Raw genomic sequence first — 15418 nt, 5'->3', positions numbered from 1 at the left:
GTGTGGATTCCTTCAGCTTCCCCTTCTCCCCCTTTAGCACGATTTTCCTTAATAGTCGTCTTATTGCCCATCTTCCTGTGGCTGAAACTTTGGAACCGCAAAATTAGTATGGGAACAAGGAGCTGAGGCAGGGACCATTTGTAAACATTTAACAAACTCCTTCCATCTCAAACATTTAATCATATTCATATCATTAGGTGTGTATTTTAAATGTTGTCAATAAGCAGTTAGAACACAAGTAACGCCTCTGTTTTTTTTACAGGTTCAACAGTATAAGGCTCAGTTTTTCTGACCCTGGCACCATTTGTTGGGAGTAATCACTTTTTAAGTCAGAAAAGAGGGATAATTTTATTTTTTTAAATTTTTTTTTTCAACTTTTTTTTTTTTTTATTTATTTTTGGGACAGAGAGAGACAGAGCATGAACGGGGGAGGGGCAGAGAGAGAGGGAGACACAGAATCGGAAACAGGCTCCAGGCTCCGAGCCATCAGCCCAGAGCCCGACGCGGGGCTCGAACTCACGGACCGCGAGATCGTGACCTGGCTGAAGTCGGACGCTTAACCGACTGCGCCACCCAGGCGCCCCTAGAAAAGAGGGATAATTTTAAATCTGCACAAGACTCCTTCCATCTTGCCAACTATCGTTGAAAACACTAGCAATGCTGGGGCGCCTGGGTGGCTCAGTCGGTTGAGCGTCCGACTTCGGCTCAGGTCACGATCTCGCGGTCCGTGAGTTCGAGCCCCGCGTTGGGCTCTGGGCTGATGGCGCAGAGCCCGGAGCCTGCTTCCGATTCTGTGTCTCCCTCTCTCTCTGACCCTCCCCCGTTCATGCTGTGTCTCTCTCTGTCTCAAAAATAAATAAACTTAAAAAAAAAAAAATTTCGGGGCGCCTGGGTGGCTCAGTCGGTTGAGCGTCCGACTTCGGCTCAGGTCACGATCTCGCGGTCCGTGGGTTCGAGCCCCGCGTCGGGCTCTGGGCTGATGGCCCAGAGCCTGGAGCCTGCTTCCGATTCTGTGTCTCCCTCTCTCTCTGCCCCTCCCCCATTCATGCTTTGTCTCTCTCTGTCTCAAAAATAAATAAACGTTAAAAAAAAAAATTTTTTTTAATAAAAAAAAAAAGAAAACACTAGCAATGGAAAACAGGAAGTCCTAAAGCTGTCGGTACTGGTGGAAAGAACCAGGGAAGCTGAACAATTTAAGGTCTTCTAGCAACAGCTAACATTTTTGGAACGCACACTGCTCAAGTACTTTGCCTTATTCAAAACCCACAGGCAGGGTCCGAACCACCCAGGGTCATGGGGTTAGTAAACGGTAATGCCAGGATTCACACCCAGGCGGCCTTGGCCCTTAGTAGCCACTAGAACGCCTCCCAATCCAACAAGACATACGTCTTAATGTACACACTTCATATAAAATCTTCACATTTATTGTAGCTGAGAATTCTTTTTGTTCCACAAAAAGAAGTGCCCTCCAATGTTTGAAGGGCATCCGTATACTCTTGGTGACTGATATCTCCGGGTAATTATGCTGGCAGCCCTCGGCTTAGGAAAAGTACCAATGAAGAGAAAGAGACACCAGAGAAGTTGAGAGTTATAAAAAAAATACGTCGCACATGCTGTTTGGAAATAGCCCAAACCCTCCGTTCTCAAAGGCTCCGCGTCTCCCGCCCTCTCCCATCAGCACAAGCTGCCCCCTCCCGCCCCATCGCCCGTCCCTCCATCCAACAGGCAGTATCAAGCACAGTGTGAGCCCCGGCGGGACTGTGGTGGGCGCCACTCAGTCCTCGCCCTTGAGGAAGTCGTCACGGTGGGAGGTCAACCAAGTTTACCTGATCCAAGTCGTTTCGCAGAGCAATTTTGCTGGTGACCAGTTCATGGGCGAGGTCATCATTCTCCTGTTCCAGCCTCATGCTGGCCTCCTGTAGTCTCCGGTTCTCCCTCTGCAGGAAAAGAGCGACAGCCAGAGGTGGGCATTAGCACCTGGACGTACTAGCAGAGGCCAAGGGGGCTGGGGAGGAAACACAAGCCAACGACAACAAAGTGAACCTCTGAAGGTGAAGAAAGGAGAAGGCACGAGTGGCACAGGGACGCAGGGCTGCTGTCTGGGAAACGACAGTGAGTCAAGCTAGCAGTGCAGATGCGGTTCTCTACCCGGTGAGACTTGCAACTGTCCCTTACAGGCACCCTTAGAAAAGGCTTCGTTATAAAACACGTGCCACAAAAGGCAAAATCTCCCCACATATCCCCAGTCCTGTGACATTTTCATCTAGACCTAGAGCACAGACACGGGCCCTTCTCTGTTTGAGACGTGCACAATAATCCCACCCTTGACCTCAAGGGAAACGGCACAACATAGAAGGGGTGAAATGGGTGGAACCTCTAGACATTTCTTCAAGTCGTCTGTCTAGTATCAGAGTTCAAATTCATGGAATATATTTAATTAAGAGCACTAACTCCAGAATCAGGATAGGGGTTGGTGACTTTGCTATCAACGGACATTTCCATTCTTGGGGTAAAAGTAGCTTCCTGAACACCAGTTTTTCTATTTGTAAAGAGCAACAGTCCTTACGACAGTGTCTCTAAATATTTGTTTGAGTGTTTTTTAAAACTTCAGATTAAGAGGTTCTGGGTAAAAGAAATCACTGGGCTGTTTTTTTTTTTTTTTTTCCTCTTGAACTCCCCAGGAAAAATCTGAAACAAAGTTATATGATGAAAGGTCCAAGTTACATTCTGTATGTTCACGACCATTTTCAGAAGGGCAATTTACTGTCTTCCACTCCAAAGTATCAAAAGTGATTTTTTGTTTTTGTTTTTGCTACTGTTAGCAGTTACAGGAGATTCAGAGAGCTGACAGGAAAGACTTCAATGCGATGAGACCTTCCTGTTTTTCAGATTTATACTCCTAATGGTGTTTTCTGCAAGGGCGGCAGAAACTCAGACAAAGCAGTGCCACACAGCCAGAAGACTCATCTATGCCCCGGAAGACAGCATGTCACAGCACAGCATGTGGGGCGGATGGCTCTTATCTTCCACAGAACAAGCCAGGATTGGTTACATGGGAAAAAGAGAGCCTAGTTGCTGTTTTTCTTTTTGTTTTTTAAAGAAGGGCTAAGAAACCGATGGTGAGGGCAGAGCCCAAGACTTTCATGGAGGTAGAGGGTCCCCCCGGCAGGGCCAGCGGGGAGGTCAAAGGACGAACCTGCGTGTTGACTAGAACTAGCCCGCAGGGTCTATTTCTGTCTTCTCTTTTGGAAAAGGAAGAGTGGGATAGCTGGGGAATGCCAAAACATTTTTTTAATGTTTGTTTATTTATTTTGAGAGGGACAGATAGAGTACGAGCGGGGGAGGGGCAGAGAGCGAGGGAGAGAGAGAATCCCACACAGGCTCCAAGCTGTCAGCACAGAGCCCAACTCAAGGCTTAAACTCAAGAACCTTGAGATCACGACCTGAGCCAAAAGCAAGAGTCGGACGCTCAACTGACTGAGCCACCCAGGCGCCCCACCAAAACATTTCTGAAAAAGAAATATATGGAAGAAGATAAAAACAGTTCAAAATCTCTTAAATACTTTTAAATAAATTCATAATAGAATTCCACGCAGTGTTAAAATTAAGGGAAAAATATCTAATGATGAAAGAAATGCTTAAGCCACCTTACAGAAGTAAAAAAGACAAAGTAACTAGAAAATCTCATTTTCCTAACAACATAAATAACACTATTAATTGTAGGTAGATTTATTTTTATGGTTGCATTTGTACTTTACAAACGTTTCTAAGTTTTCTACAATGAATACACAACACAGGTGTTTAAAATGTTGTTTAAAAAAATTAAAAATCATTCGGAATTTCAATTCCGTTGAAAAGGATAAAATGTCCAAATGAGAACTTTTTAAAAGTCCACTCCTGTTAGAAGCTCATATTCTACCGGAAACCACACTGGATCTTCGTTTTTTGACCAAGATACAATGTAACCTCCCCAATGCATGGCCTTGCCAGGAACGCTTTCCCAAGATATCCCTGCAAAGACAGTGTACGTATTTGTAGGGCACACTGCACTCATCAAATTCTGGCGGTCCCCTCGATCTATAGAAGTTCTAACCTCCACAGAAGTGTAATAAAAGGAGACACTAATATATATATATATATATATATATATATATATCATGGGCATCTACAGCTCAATCTTTCGATCGTTGCTGAAGCAATCCAAATTCTAGCAGAGGCCAGAGAGTTAGTCTTTTACCCTGATTTGTCTAAATATCCCTCCTTTTCGTGGAACCAACTTGCATATCTGTAGAAAGCTGAGAATTATATATAAAAAAAGTGGGGGAGGGGGGTTTCGGAAACTTTTCCAATCCGTGTCCTCCTCACGGGGAACAAGCAGCAATACCGAGCCCCTTTTCTTCACAACATAGTTCACAAAGCAGACCGCTGGGGCCCAGGAGCGATTTTTCTCTTTCTTGACCAGTCCCTCCGAGAGACCACGGGGATGCTACTCTGACACCGATTCCTGAATTAGGCGTCCGGTTCCCACTGAAATCCTACTTGCGGGATTCCAAACTGCAGAGTCCGCTCAACTCTCACTTAGGTTACAGTCATTTACCACCAGTGACCACGTGGCAGCTACCAGTTTTTCAGGTCACAGCGACATACGCTTCCGGGGGAGTGCAAATAACCTGCAGAGGAAATCGCACAGGGAAGAGCCCTCTGTTCCAAGTATTTTCAAGATGCAGCAGGTGGTACTTCACCGCTGCTTGGAGATAAAGGCCTGACGCCTGATGTTATCTGAGAAGAGCCAGGAGCTCCGCCGGAGTGCTGACCGGAAAGTTCCCCTTACTGCGCCTGTGGCACGCGGCCGCGTCACGGGGGTGGAGGCGGTGGCCAGGGGACAGACCTGGGGGGAGCTGTGAGCGTCTAAGGGTCCCTAGGAAGCACAGCCGCCTCAGGGGCGCACCTGCTGGCTCGGCTTTAGCAGAAGCTTCAGTTGGGCGTGTGGCACACAGCAAGCAGCACAGTGGGAAGGTGACGCCCGCGCTGCGCGCAGACACGTGGGAAAGCAAGCCGTGGGGCCGAAAATGCAGCATCGTCCTCCAAAGTCCTCCCTTGCACCGCAGAGGCACCGCTCCCCGGCGAGGTGGAGGGTCCCTGCGCGGGGCCCGGCCCGTGCTCACCGAGGGGTCCAGCCGGCTTTCTTGCTCGGCTGTCTGTGGCAGCCCTTCCCGAGGGGCCAAAGCTTGTGTTCCCCGCAACTGACTGAGGCGCCAAACGGTTCGCCTTGCTGCCCCGACGGAGCAGAAAGTTCCGTCTGGACGGGCCAGGTTCATCCTGCGATGTCCCCGAGGGCGGCCCGCCCGCCCGTGCCCGGGGGGTCAGCGGCGAGCCTGGTTCGCGCCGGCAGCTGTGCCCAGCGGTGCCCAGCCGGTCGGCCCCGCAGGCAGACGGCTCCCCTCTCCGCTCCGAGAAGCCTGCGGGAGACGCAGCCTACAGAACCCGGAACCCTCACACCGCACCGCTGGAAACGTCCTCCGTCCTGCACACCCCGACATCACCTGAACAGAAGGCGGACGACGCTGTCCTCCTCGGTGCCCTCCCCCGCCTGGCATGGGAGCCGAACAGCCGGGCAAGTTTGCTCAGTAACTTCTGGGAGGAGGATACTGCATTTTTCAGACAGACAGACGCCGGTATCACAGACACACACACAGATTTAAAAAAAAAAGAAACAAAAAAACTTACCTCCTCAACAGTCATAGACCAACTACCGTTCTCAATCATAGGTACAAAGACAATTGAAAAACAAAACAAAACAAAACAATATCCAATGAAATTGCACACCTACTGATACATTTACCAAACGGCAGTCACAACAGCAGACCCCTGTCGAGGCCGTTTTGCTATTTGGTTTTTCCTGAGAGTGTCATTTACTCCAAGCTCTCTGACTGCAAACATTCGCTGGAAGAAAGGACACTCGAGGCAGCCAGTGGGCAAGTCTCAACTCAGGAAGACGAAGCCCCTCCCTGTCCACGCTGCCATCTGCAGTTCGCGTGCTGATGGAAACGCTGCCTGTGGAACTATCAGCCGCTCCGGTGTGAGTTGTTTAGACCGTGTTACCAAAGCTGGGTGGGAGGAACTTCCTCCTGTGACAAGGTCAGAAGCCTTGCCGAACAGTTCATCTTCAGGCAACAGAATGAAATGGCCAGGGAGGGGAACGTTTCTAGTGGTCTTCTGCGTCTTGGGGGCTGGGCGGTGGGTGAGGCGGGACGAGGGATGGGGAACGTCATTTATTCCGTGAGAAACCAGGGAAATGTGAACCGGCATTCAGAAGAAAATAAACTAAGCCGTACAGGAAAAAGTGACGGGGAAAGAGGCAGCTCCGTGGACTCAAGCTCAGCATTTTGGGTGTGTCGTCTGCTGCTAGAATGAATTCTTGGCACATGTTTTTAGAGACATTTAAGGGTCAGGAGGAAATGTTTTCCTAAAAGATCCAGCACAGTTTTATTTGCAACAACGCACTCCACTCTCACGTATTTTCCTTTGGGTAATTCTTTCCAGAGTTGATAATTATCAGCATCCCACCTCAGCAAACAGCTTTTTGACATCCAAAGACAAATGCCTACAGATAAATGTTTCAATGTCTACGCTGTCTGCAAATGAAGATTTGAGAGAGAAAAATCTGGATATCTGAAATCATTTTACACTCTTCCTTTACCCAACATATCTTATTTTATCATTCCGGTAGAAATTTTTTAAAATTTAAATGTCAAACTAAAAACAAAATCTCGTCAGTAATAACTAACTGGCAGTTGGCTAACCAGACTGCAGTTTTTCCAGCATTTAAAAAACCAGTCTTAGATTATACTCTAGCACAGGGGTCAACAAACTTTTCATGTAAATGGTCAGACACTAAGCACTGTAGGATTTGCAGGCCACATGGTCTTTGTTGAGACTACTCAAACTCTGCCACTGTTGTGCAAAAGCAGTCCTAGACGATGATTAATAAACAAGGGGTGTGGCTGTGTTCCAATAAAATTTTATTTACAAAAACAGGCCGTGGGCCGATGTGTCCCACAGGCCGTAGTTTGCAGATCCCTGCTCTAGCATACAAATCAAATTCTAAAAAAGAAAACGGCTTACCGATAATGTCAAAACGTGTCAGTGTGACGCAATTTTTCTCAGGTACTACTACTTTAACAGGAAGCAAAACTTACTAAAAATGGAATACATTTTTTGGAGAATTCATTCTGGAGGTCATCAATAAGCCTACTTAGAGATTCTTAATATGCATAACATTTTTGCTTTCCTCAAGTAGTAGGTATAACTCAATCAGTGAACAGGCATCATCAGAAACCACCTGTTCCTTCTTAGCCAGTTTGCTCAAGAATCCTCAACAGGGCTTAGGCTGGCAATTTCCACCGTCTTACAACAATGAGTTCACTGGATTATCCATGCTCAAAATGAGTGGCAGCCTTCTGAAGTTTATCAGGAAGTTATCACAGGCAGATGGAAACCATGCTCTTGACTATTACTACTCATTAAAAGCACATTATTTCATAAACATAAATATTTCCAAAAGCCAATGACAGTCTCGGTAATGAGGAAAACTAACAAAATATGTTTATTTTCATTGATAGAAAAACATTTTTCAAAGATGGATTCGCTTATCTTGACTGTAAGGAAATGCCCAACACAGTAAGAGAAAGGAGAGCCATCCCCCCGCCCCCCCCCCCCAGGTTAGAAGTCTAGCAAAATTTAAACTTCACTTGACAAGTTAAAAACAAAAGTGGTAACTTGTCTGTTATTTCATTAGCTATGGAAGGATGGCAAATAATGTAAGTACAAGTAAGCTTCACTTCATATTTTTGTATTGTTTCTTCCAAGTATAATTAAATAGTTTAGTTTAATTTTAAATTACATGCAGGGATGGGATGCCTGGGTGGCTCAGTCAGTAAAGCGTCCGACTTCGGCTCAGGTGGTGATCTCGCGGGTTTTGAGTTTGAGCCCCGCGTCGGAGTCTGTGCTGACAGCTCAGAGCCTGGAGCCTGCTTCGGATTCTGTGTCTCCCTCTCTCTCTGCCCCTCCCATGCTCATGCTCTGTCTCTCTCTGTCTCTCAATAATAAATAAACGTTAAAAAAAAACAAAAAACAAAATTACATGTAGGGACGACTGATCTACAAAAATTAGTACGTGCAAGACAAACTTTTTGTACACTTGGAGGAATTATTTTCTTCCTGTTTGAGTTACACTTTGGTAAGAGAATTACTATTTCTAACCTCATGAAAGAAATGAAACATTCTAAATTTAATTATACTAAACATGGCTAAGATACTTCAATTAGAAATGACAGATAATACTCTGTGTCCCAACTCAAGAGAGTTTGAGCATTCCTGATTCCTTCTAGGAGCTGCTCATCTCAAATAGGTGATAACATAATCTTCATTATGCTTTGGGAGACTCGCTGAATTCAATTAATTAGCTGTGCTTTTTAAGGCTTAACCCACATTTGTGCAGGTAGTTCTTTAATTAAACAAGAAAAGCATCCCATCTTCCAGAAGTAGATGAAGGCTGCAGTTCTCTAAAAGGTGCTGTCAGTAGATTACATTGTTAGAAAACTAACTTTCCCTCAACAGAAACAAGTCATCTCCTTAAAACTGAAAATAGTATTATAATTCCTGGAGTTGGTAATTACTTATTAGGGGCTTGGCTACTAAATTTTAAAATATACTAAAACAGCTACACATATTCGTTTGTTTTCTGGGGGCTTGCATGAAAATGAAAATGTAGATGACGTATTTCTATGGACAAACCTTCAGTCTGAATTTCACTTCACTTGAAATAAATTAATTTACAAACCAACGTCTCAGAGTAGATAAATACCACTGCACAAATTTGTCCAGGTCAAACTTAAGAAGGACAATAAAAGACGTTTAGAATAAATGTTCTATATTCTTCTCGCAATAAAGTTTCTTTTTTGTGTCTTGGAATCTAGTCATGAAGATAAGCAGAGCAGCTACACCAGAGACCATAGGAAGTCATGATACAGCTGAGTTTCAAACGCAAACTGAAGCCAACACCAGGTGGCCCACCGTGTGCACATATTTGTATAGGTTTATGTATGGGTGCATATATATTTATGTACAAAAATGAATATTCCACCCACTTTCCCCTATAAATAGGAGCACACACAGGATTTATAGTCATTAATTAGCTCCAAATTGGACAGAAAGATCTCCCTCCCGTAAGTATGGCTTCTGTATAGGCACCTCTGGTGTCACTTGGGATCTATGAAAAGAAGATGGCGGGCTGGATGTCAATCTTCTTGAAACATTTTACTTGGGGATTATTTTTTCTTTTTGAGATGTAATTCATATAATATACATTCATCTTCTTAAAATGCACAATTCAGTGGTTTTGGTATATTCAGAAAGCTGTATGACCATCACCACTCGCCTAATTCCAGAAGATTTTTGTGTTTAGGGGTTCTAAAATTTAAACTTACACCAACATAATTCATCTCTTTCTTTGTGGTTGAGATTTCAGTGTTAGATTCAGGTGTGTTTGGTGACATAACATGAAAATGTAGATATCTGCATATGCCATAAAAATAGACACAAAACACATATTTGGACACAGCCAGAATGTGACCTCCTCATTGTTGAGTCTTTAATCCCATCTCTGGCTTCCACGCAAGAGCCTTTTTTGTTTGCCGAGAGAAACAGCATCAAACTGAAAAATCTCTCAGAATATTTTATTGTATGTATGACATTTATGGGCCCTTAAAAAAAAGTGACACAACTTTCCTAACTCCCTTGCCATAGAGTAAGCTAGGGGGTAGATGTGGCATTTTAAGCAATATGGATCTTCATGGGTGAGGAGGGGTTGTTAGTGAGCTGGCAGGTAGGACTTCTGGCTGGATGCCCATAATGATGCTTCTAAATTATTCTTTAGAATTTACACAACACTAGGTTCCCAGTCCAAGATCTATGAATTATAAAGTGCTCATGCCGGGGACACAGATCTTATTCTTGACTGGACTAAAGTCAGAAGATGCTAAGTGGTATTTCCTAGAACACTTTCCTACTTTCAGGTAATTTTCACTAGCTTCTTAACTGCCTATCTGAAAGAACAAATCTGTTAATGGTTGGAAACTATGTTGTCAACTGTCACCTTGAAAATGTGATTATAATTTGAGGACTATAACTTTATCAAGTATATCGCCAATATAAATGTTTAGCTATTATTAAAGGGGTATAGAAATATTAGATGTACTGACAAGCTATTACAATAATACAAAATAAATAGCTATAGAGGGTATCTGCTATGTGTACAAGGAACAGGCCATAACACTCAAAGTTAAAAGTAGTATCTGTTTTCAAAGCAAAAACAAAAAGTTTAATTTCACTTTGGTCCCTCAGTAAAACTGGCCCACACTAACGGTCTTAATGTGTGATAAGTACTTTTTAAAACATAATAAGCCTTGTGCCGTTTGTATAGATCTACTCTGACACAAAAAGGATTAAAGAAGCAATACCAAGTTCAGCCCCAGACGGATTTTAAATATATAACTTGAGTCTTTCGTTTTCCTCTCTTCTATTTTAAAGCATTCTTCCCAGATTTTATTTGATGGCAACTAAGAAAATTAGAATGATACAAGCAGTAGGAGGGCTTCGTTTTGGATCCTTAATAATATTTTATAATTACTGCTTCAAGCCTTTTTAAAGCAGCATGCTACATGAGCTACGTGAAAACTGGTTTTATTGGGAGGTGGTGGTGGTGGGAATTAGCTGCAAACTGTATTCTGTGAGCACCTGAAGTGTTAACAGTTATCTGCCACAGCAGTACGGGGGAATCTTATTATCACTCCTGTAGCCAGTTCGAGAAACAAGGAGAGAGACGTCAGGTTATGGGGCAGCAATACTACTTGGGAGAAATGTGAAATAGGGAAGTGGGGGACTGGAGGAACAGACCCCCAAAGGGGCTATGACTCTAGTCACAGCTGGGTTGGCCGAGTGAGGCTAATAACAACCATTTATCGAACACCAACCACGTGCTAGGTACTTGAGACACAAAATCCCTCATCTTTACAAGTCATTCAAGGAAATGCCTAAGCTACATGCTTTACAGAGGAGGAAGAAGTTCACTAACAGCCCAAGCTGCTGAACAACAGGGTAGATATCGAAACCCCTAATGTGGATTCCAAATCCTACGATGGTGTTTTTGTTTTTTGAAAGCCAGGATTTGAACTCAGGCCTGACCACAAAATCCACATACTGCTGCCGCCACACCCCACTCCGAGCCCCCCACCCCCGCGCTATTCAGTTCAGCAGCGAGGACAAGCCGTTCTGTGACTACAGCGGCCCATGTGTTTCCGACCACATAAAGGCAACCGGAGTCACAGAGGTACAAGTCACCCTGTTGTGGGCGATCTGACAATGAGACCCTGGTATATTATTTGGTAGGCTATTCTGGCATTCGTGATGCTCTGTGTGAAAATGCAATATTCTCTAATCCTAATGTCAATGACATGCAGAGGGAGGGAACCATTATGCACCTGTAGAAATCTGAGGAATTAAAAACATGTTCAAGGGACAATAATATTACAGTTGGAAAAAATAAGTTCAAAATCAGTGTTTCCCCAAAACTGCATCATGGGAACAGTGCTGCTAATTACCACTGAAGAGATGGATCTCTGTGAATGGCCCCGTGGAAAATAAAATACTACAGTTAACTAAGATATTAAATTGAAATCACTCTGATTCTGAAACTGCATACTGTAGTGAAATGTCACTTGTTTCTCATAAATTTGTAGAAATAAATGTTGCAACAAACACCAATACTGTGCTCCATTAACCTTTGTGGGTTTTATTTTTCCTTCCAAATGAGTTCGTATTTTTAACATTTGCCACAGACAGAGGAAAGTCTGAAACATTCTGGTGCCAGTCTTGGAACAGTTCACCTTCTAACAGTCTTTGTGGATGTGACCACGCACAGCTAAAACAGTACTTTGCCATTTTCCTTTTTTTCTCATTTTTGAAAGTAGTCGATAGCCACTTTCTTTCTTTTTCCCCTCTCTTTCTCTCAGCTTCTTATGAAGACTCCCAGTATAAATGCAACAGGTGGAGTTTCCTACAAATATACAAACTGAAAGAAAAGAAATATTATGGTTGGCTACTCAAGAGTTTCCTGAAATGAAAACATACCTGGACATTTATCATGGTCAGAGAGCATCTAAGTCAATCAAAAGGGAGCAGAGGACACTGAACTTGCCACACTTACTGCGACCTTAGGGTGCAGAAGGCACTTTGCTCTGACGGGTGACCCCTGCCGCCCATACCTTGTATCTATCCATCGGGTCTTCTTGTTGCAGCTGACTCTCTCGCATTGTCTGATATTCTTTCTCATATTTCTTCAGTTTCTTGGTCGGTACCTGCAGGGATTAGAGAAAAAGCACGTTAGACAAGGCGATTCTTTAGGAAAACATTTTCTGATGTGTTTCCCACTTAAGTCTCTGGCATTCTAATGGAGCACACCCAACTCAAAGGAGAGGGGGAAGAAGTCTAGACTCTAGAGCAAGAATCTGCAACCTTTTTCTGTAAAGGTCCAGATAGTGTATTTTAGGCTTGGTGGGCCACATAGTCTAGGTCACGGCTTCCCTACTCTGTTGTTACTGCACAAAAAGCTGCCACAAGTGACACATAAACAAATCAGAGTGGCTGTGTTCCAACAACACTTTATTTACAAACATGGGCTACAGTCCGTCCATTTCTGTTCTGCAATATTAACGTCACAACTTTTCTTGTAAATGTATTTAACAGTGCTATTAACTCTAAAGACTTTTAAGTAACATTCATTCATAGCCTTCTACCAGGTTAAAAATGAAAATTATTTTATAAAAATAAAAAAACTGAGCAACAAAAACATATTTAAATAGTCGATATACCATCCAGCGAGAAAGAAGATTCTAAAGTTTGTCACTGAAAACTCCCAAGAAATAACAGAATCATTGTGCTGTAATGAGATAATAGAAAATCATCTAAACGACTCATCTATTTCTTGCTACAATTGTGTCATCTTTAAAAGACAGTAGTCTGTTTACTGGAAAAAGACTAGATCTTACAGAATCCTCAAATTCTAAAAATAAACAAATAAACTTAACATAGTATAAAGGTCATAGAATTTGGCACTAGATGGATCAAAGTCTGAATGCCTATCTTTTTTTTTTATTATTAACTATGAAACCTCTTGGCAAACAGGTACTTAACCTCTCTTAGCCTGAATTTCTTCATCTGTAATATGCCAGGCAAATACATTTCTCCTTCAAAATGTCTGTCAGGAGAATTAAATGCTGTAACACAGGCAAAGTATCTAAAATATTGTGTGGTTCCTGGATATTTATTATTATTATTATTATTATTATTATTAATGTTTGTTTATTTTTGAGAGAGACAGAGACAGAGTGTGAGTAGGGGCAGGGCAGGGACAGAGAGAGAGGGAGACATAGAATCTGAAGCGGGCTCCAGGCTCTGCACTGTCAGCACAGAGCCCGATGGGGGCTTAAACTCGCGAACCATGAGATCGTGACCTGGGCCGAAGTCAGATGCTTAACTGACTGAGCTACCCAGGTGCCCCAGTTCCTGGATATTTTTTTTAACTGTTTTTTTAAAGTATTCAATAAAATTAACGTATTATAACCTCTTATATTCCATATAACAGATTAAGTCTACTTTTAGGCTTTCCTTGAACAATCAAAATGATAGAATTCCTTTCAACATCAAAATCTTTATTCAATGTTTAGGTCTTCAAGTAAGTGACTTGAGAGGAAGAAAAGGTTTGCCTAATTTTTTTTAAAGATAACGAATGTGTTATTTTTCTAGATTCTTAGGAACTTGAAGGCAGGGATGTGCGTTGATGCTCCTCAGTAACTGTCATGACACCTACTTAAGTCACTGTGTCATGATACCCATTTAAGACATTGGCCCAGACGAGGCTCTCTCAACAGAGGGTTTCTCGTCAAGTTCAAAATATGGTATTTAAAAAACATGTAATTAGTGTGTGAGAATCTGGCCAGAGAATGTGTTAAATACAAAGCAGAGACGCCATGTGTCCTGCCCCATCTTACTCTAATTCTTCTGTTCCATCCAGGAGCACTCTGAAATACTGGAATTACCTGCTTCTTACCACACCTGGGAAGTTGCACAAACTCAGTCCAAATTTGAGACAGTGGATTGTCATAATTCAACAACCACATGATGACAATATTCATCTGGCTGATGGGGGAATATCTCCCCAGTCGGGCAAGAAGTAAGGACGTTTTTCAGGGTGTCACTGAATCGCAAAACCACTGCTGGCAAGTGTCAGGAGAAACTGATTTTGTCTTACTCCATCTCCAGAGACCTTCAACAGTCCACCCGACCAACCAGAGTGCAAAAGAGAGGGAAGCACCACCTGCCGGCCGTGTGGCCTCAAGCGCATCAGACAAACCAGGAAAACATACATGGTCGTGTGCCAACAAAACAGCAGCAACAGGATTTTTTTCTTGACTTTAATAGGGAGCCTCCATTTCCTCTAGGTTTCTTTCCCCTGTGTGTTATTAATCATACACTCCAAAACCCAAAACCAGCCTCTTAAAATGAACTGGCAAATCTCCAGCACTGGTAGCCCTGGAGTCGAGGCAAAAGGGAAGAAGAAGGTCTCAGAGCTTCAAGCAGGGACAGGTGTTTTGGGCATTCCCGGGAGCAGGCTCAAGGGGAGAAGGGAGTTCTGTAAGGAGGGTGCTTCCTCCCTCGGCCATTTACCTTCAAGATGGGAAGTAAGTCAGGATTTCTGCAACTGAACAGCAGTCCTATGTGGAAGTATTTCCCAGCCGGTTCTACGATGGATCCAGTCACCAATGACTGGATGACACATTGTAAGCGTGCTTCAAAGAGCATTTCTTCTAAAACCATATTTCTCAAATTCCAAGTGCTACAGAATTTTTTTTCACGTAAAAAAGTATCCCTTTAAAAGTCAATCTTGCTACTTATGTTAAAAGGTTCATTTCAATGTGAAATTTTTTTAAAAATGCATTAAACACCCTCAGTAATCTCATCCTTGCCCATCTGGCTGAGATTCTAAGATATTTGGCTTCATCGAGTTCAGGGAAACAGAGCAGGTTCCCAGAACAATATGTTGCTAGGAAACCTTCCAAGCTTATTTATCTTGTGCTGCGGGGTGATACTGAGCATCCACCTGTGATTGGCACAAAATGAAAGAGGAGAGGGGGCAGGAGGAAGGTGAGCTGATATGAAACTGTTATTTACGAGATAATCAAAGAACACAGCCTGTCACAGTTTTTTCAAACTGCATTTCAGGACAAAATTGATTTTATTTTAGGGAATATAATATTGAGCTTGAAGGTTTTCTTAGCAGAGAAAGGAATAAATACCTCCT

The 15418-nt window shown here is 43.2% G+C and overlaps 1 protein-coding gene across 13 annotated transcripts in view; it reads right to left on the bottom strand.

Annotated features, from left to right (window-relative positions):
* RABGAP1L (RAB GTPase activating protein 1 like) overlaps window positions 1–15418 on the bottom strand; it is a 753436-nt gene that overhangs the window by 19814 nt on the left and 718204 nt on the right. For 10 of the 13 annotated variants that reach the window (XM_060644898.3, XM_060644899.3, XM_060644901.3 and 7 more), the window contains 2 exons: window positions 12324–12416; window positions 1827–1937 (listed from right to left, as the gene is read on the bottom strand). In XM_060644898.3, coding sequence (XP_060500881.1) covers window positions 1827–1937; window positions 12324–12416 — 204 coding nt within the window. Of the gene's footprint in view, window positions 1–1826; window positions 1938–5727; window positions 5842–11826; window positions 12131–12323; window positions 12417–15418 lie in introns of those variants that run through there. The other 3 variants (XM_060644902.3, XM_078441222.2, XM_060644905.3) reach the window with 2 other exon arrangements.

This window comes from Panthera onca, chromosome F1 (assembly GCF_046562875.1).
Source record: "Panthera onca isolate mPanOnc1 chromosome F1, mPanOnc1 haplotype 2, whole genome shotgun sequence".
Classification (NCBI taxonomy): Eukaryota; Metazoa; Chordata; class Mammalia; order Carnivora; family Felidae; genus Panthera; species Panthera onca.
The sequence above is the reverse complement of the archived record's forward strand: the minus strand, read 5'-3'. Positions and strand labels throughout refer to the sequence as shown.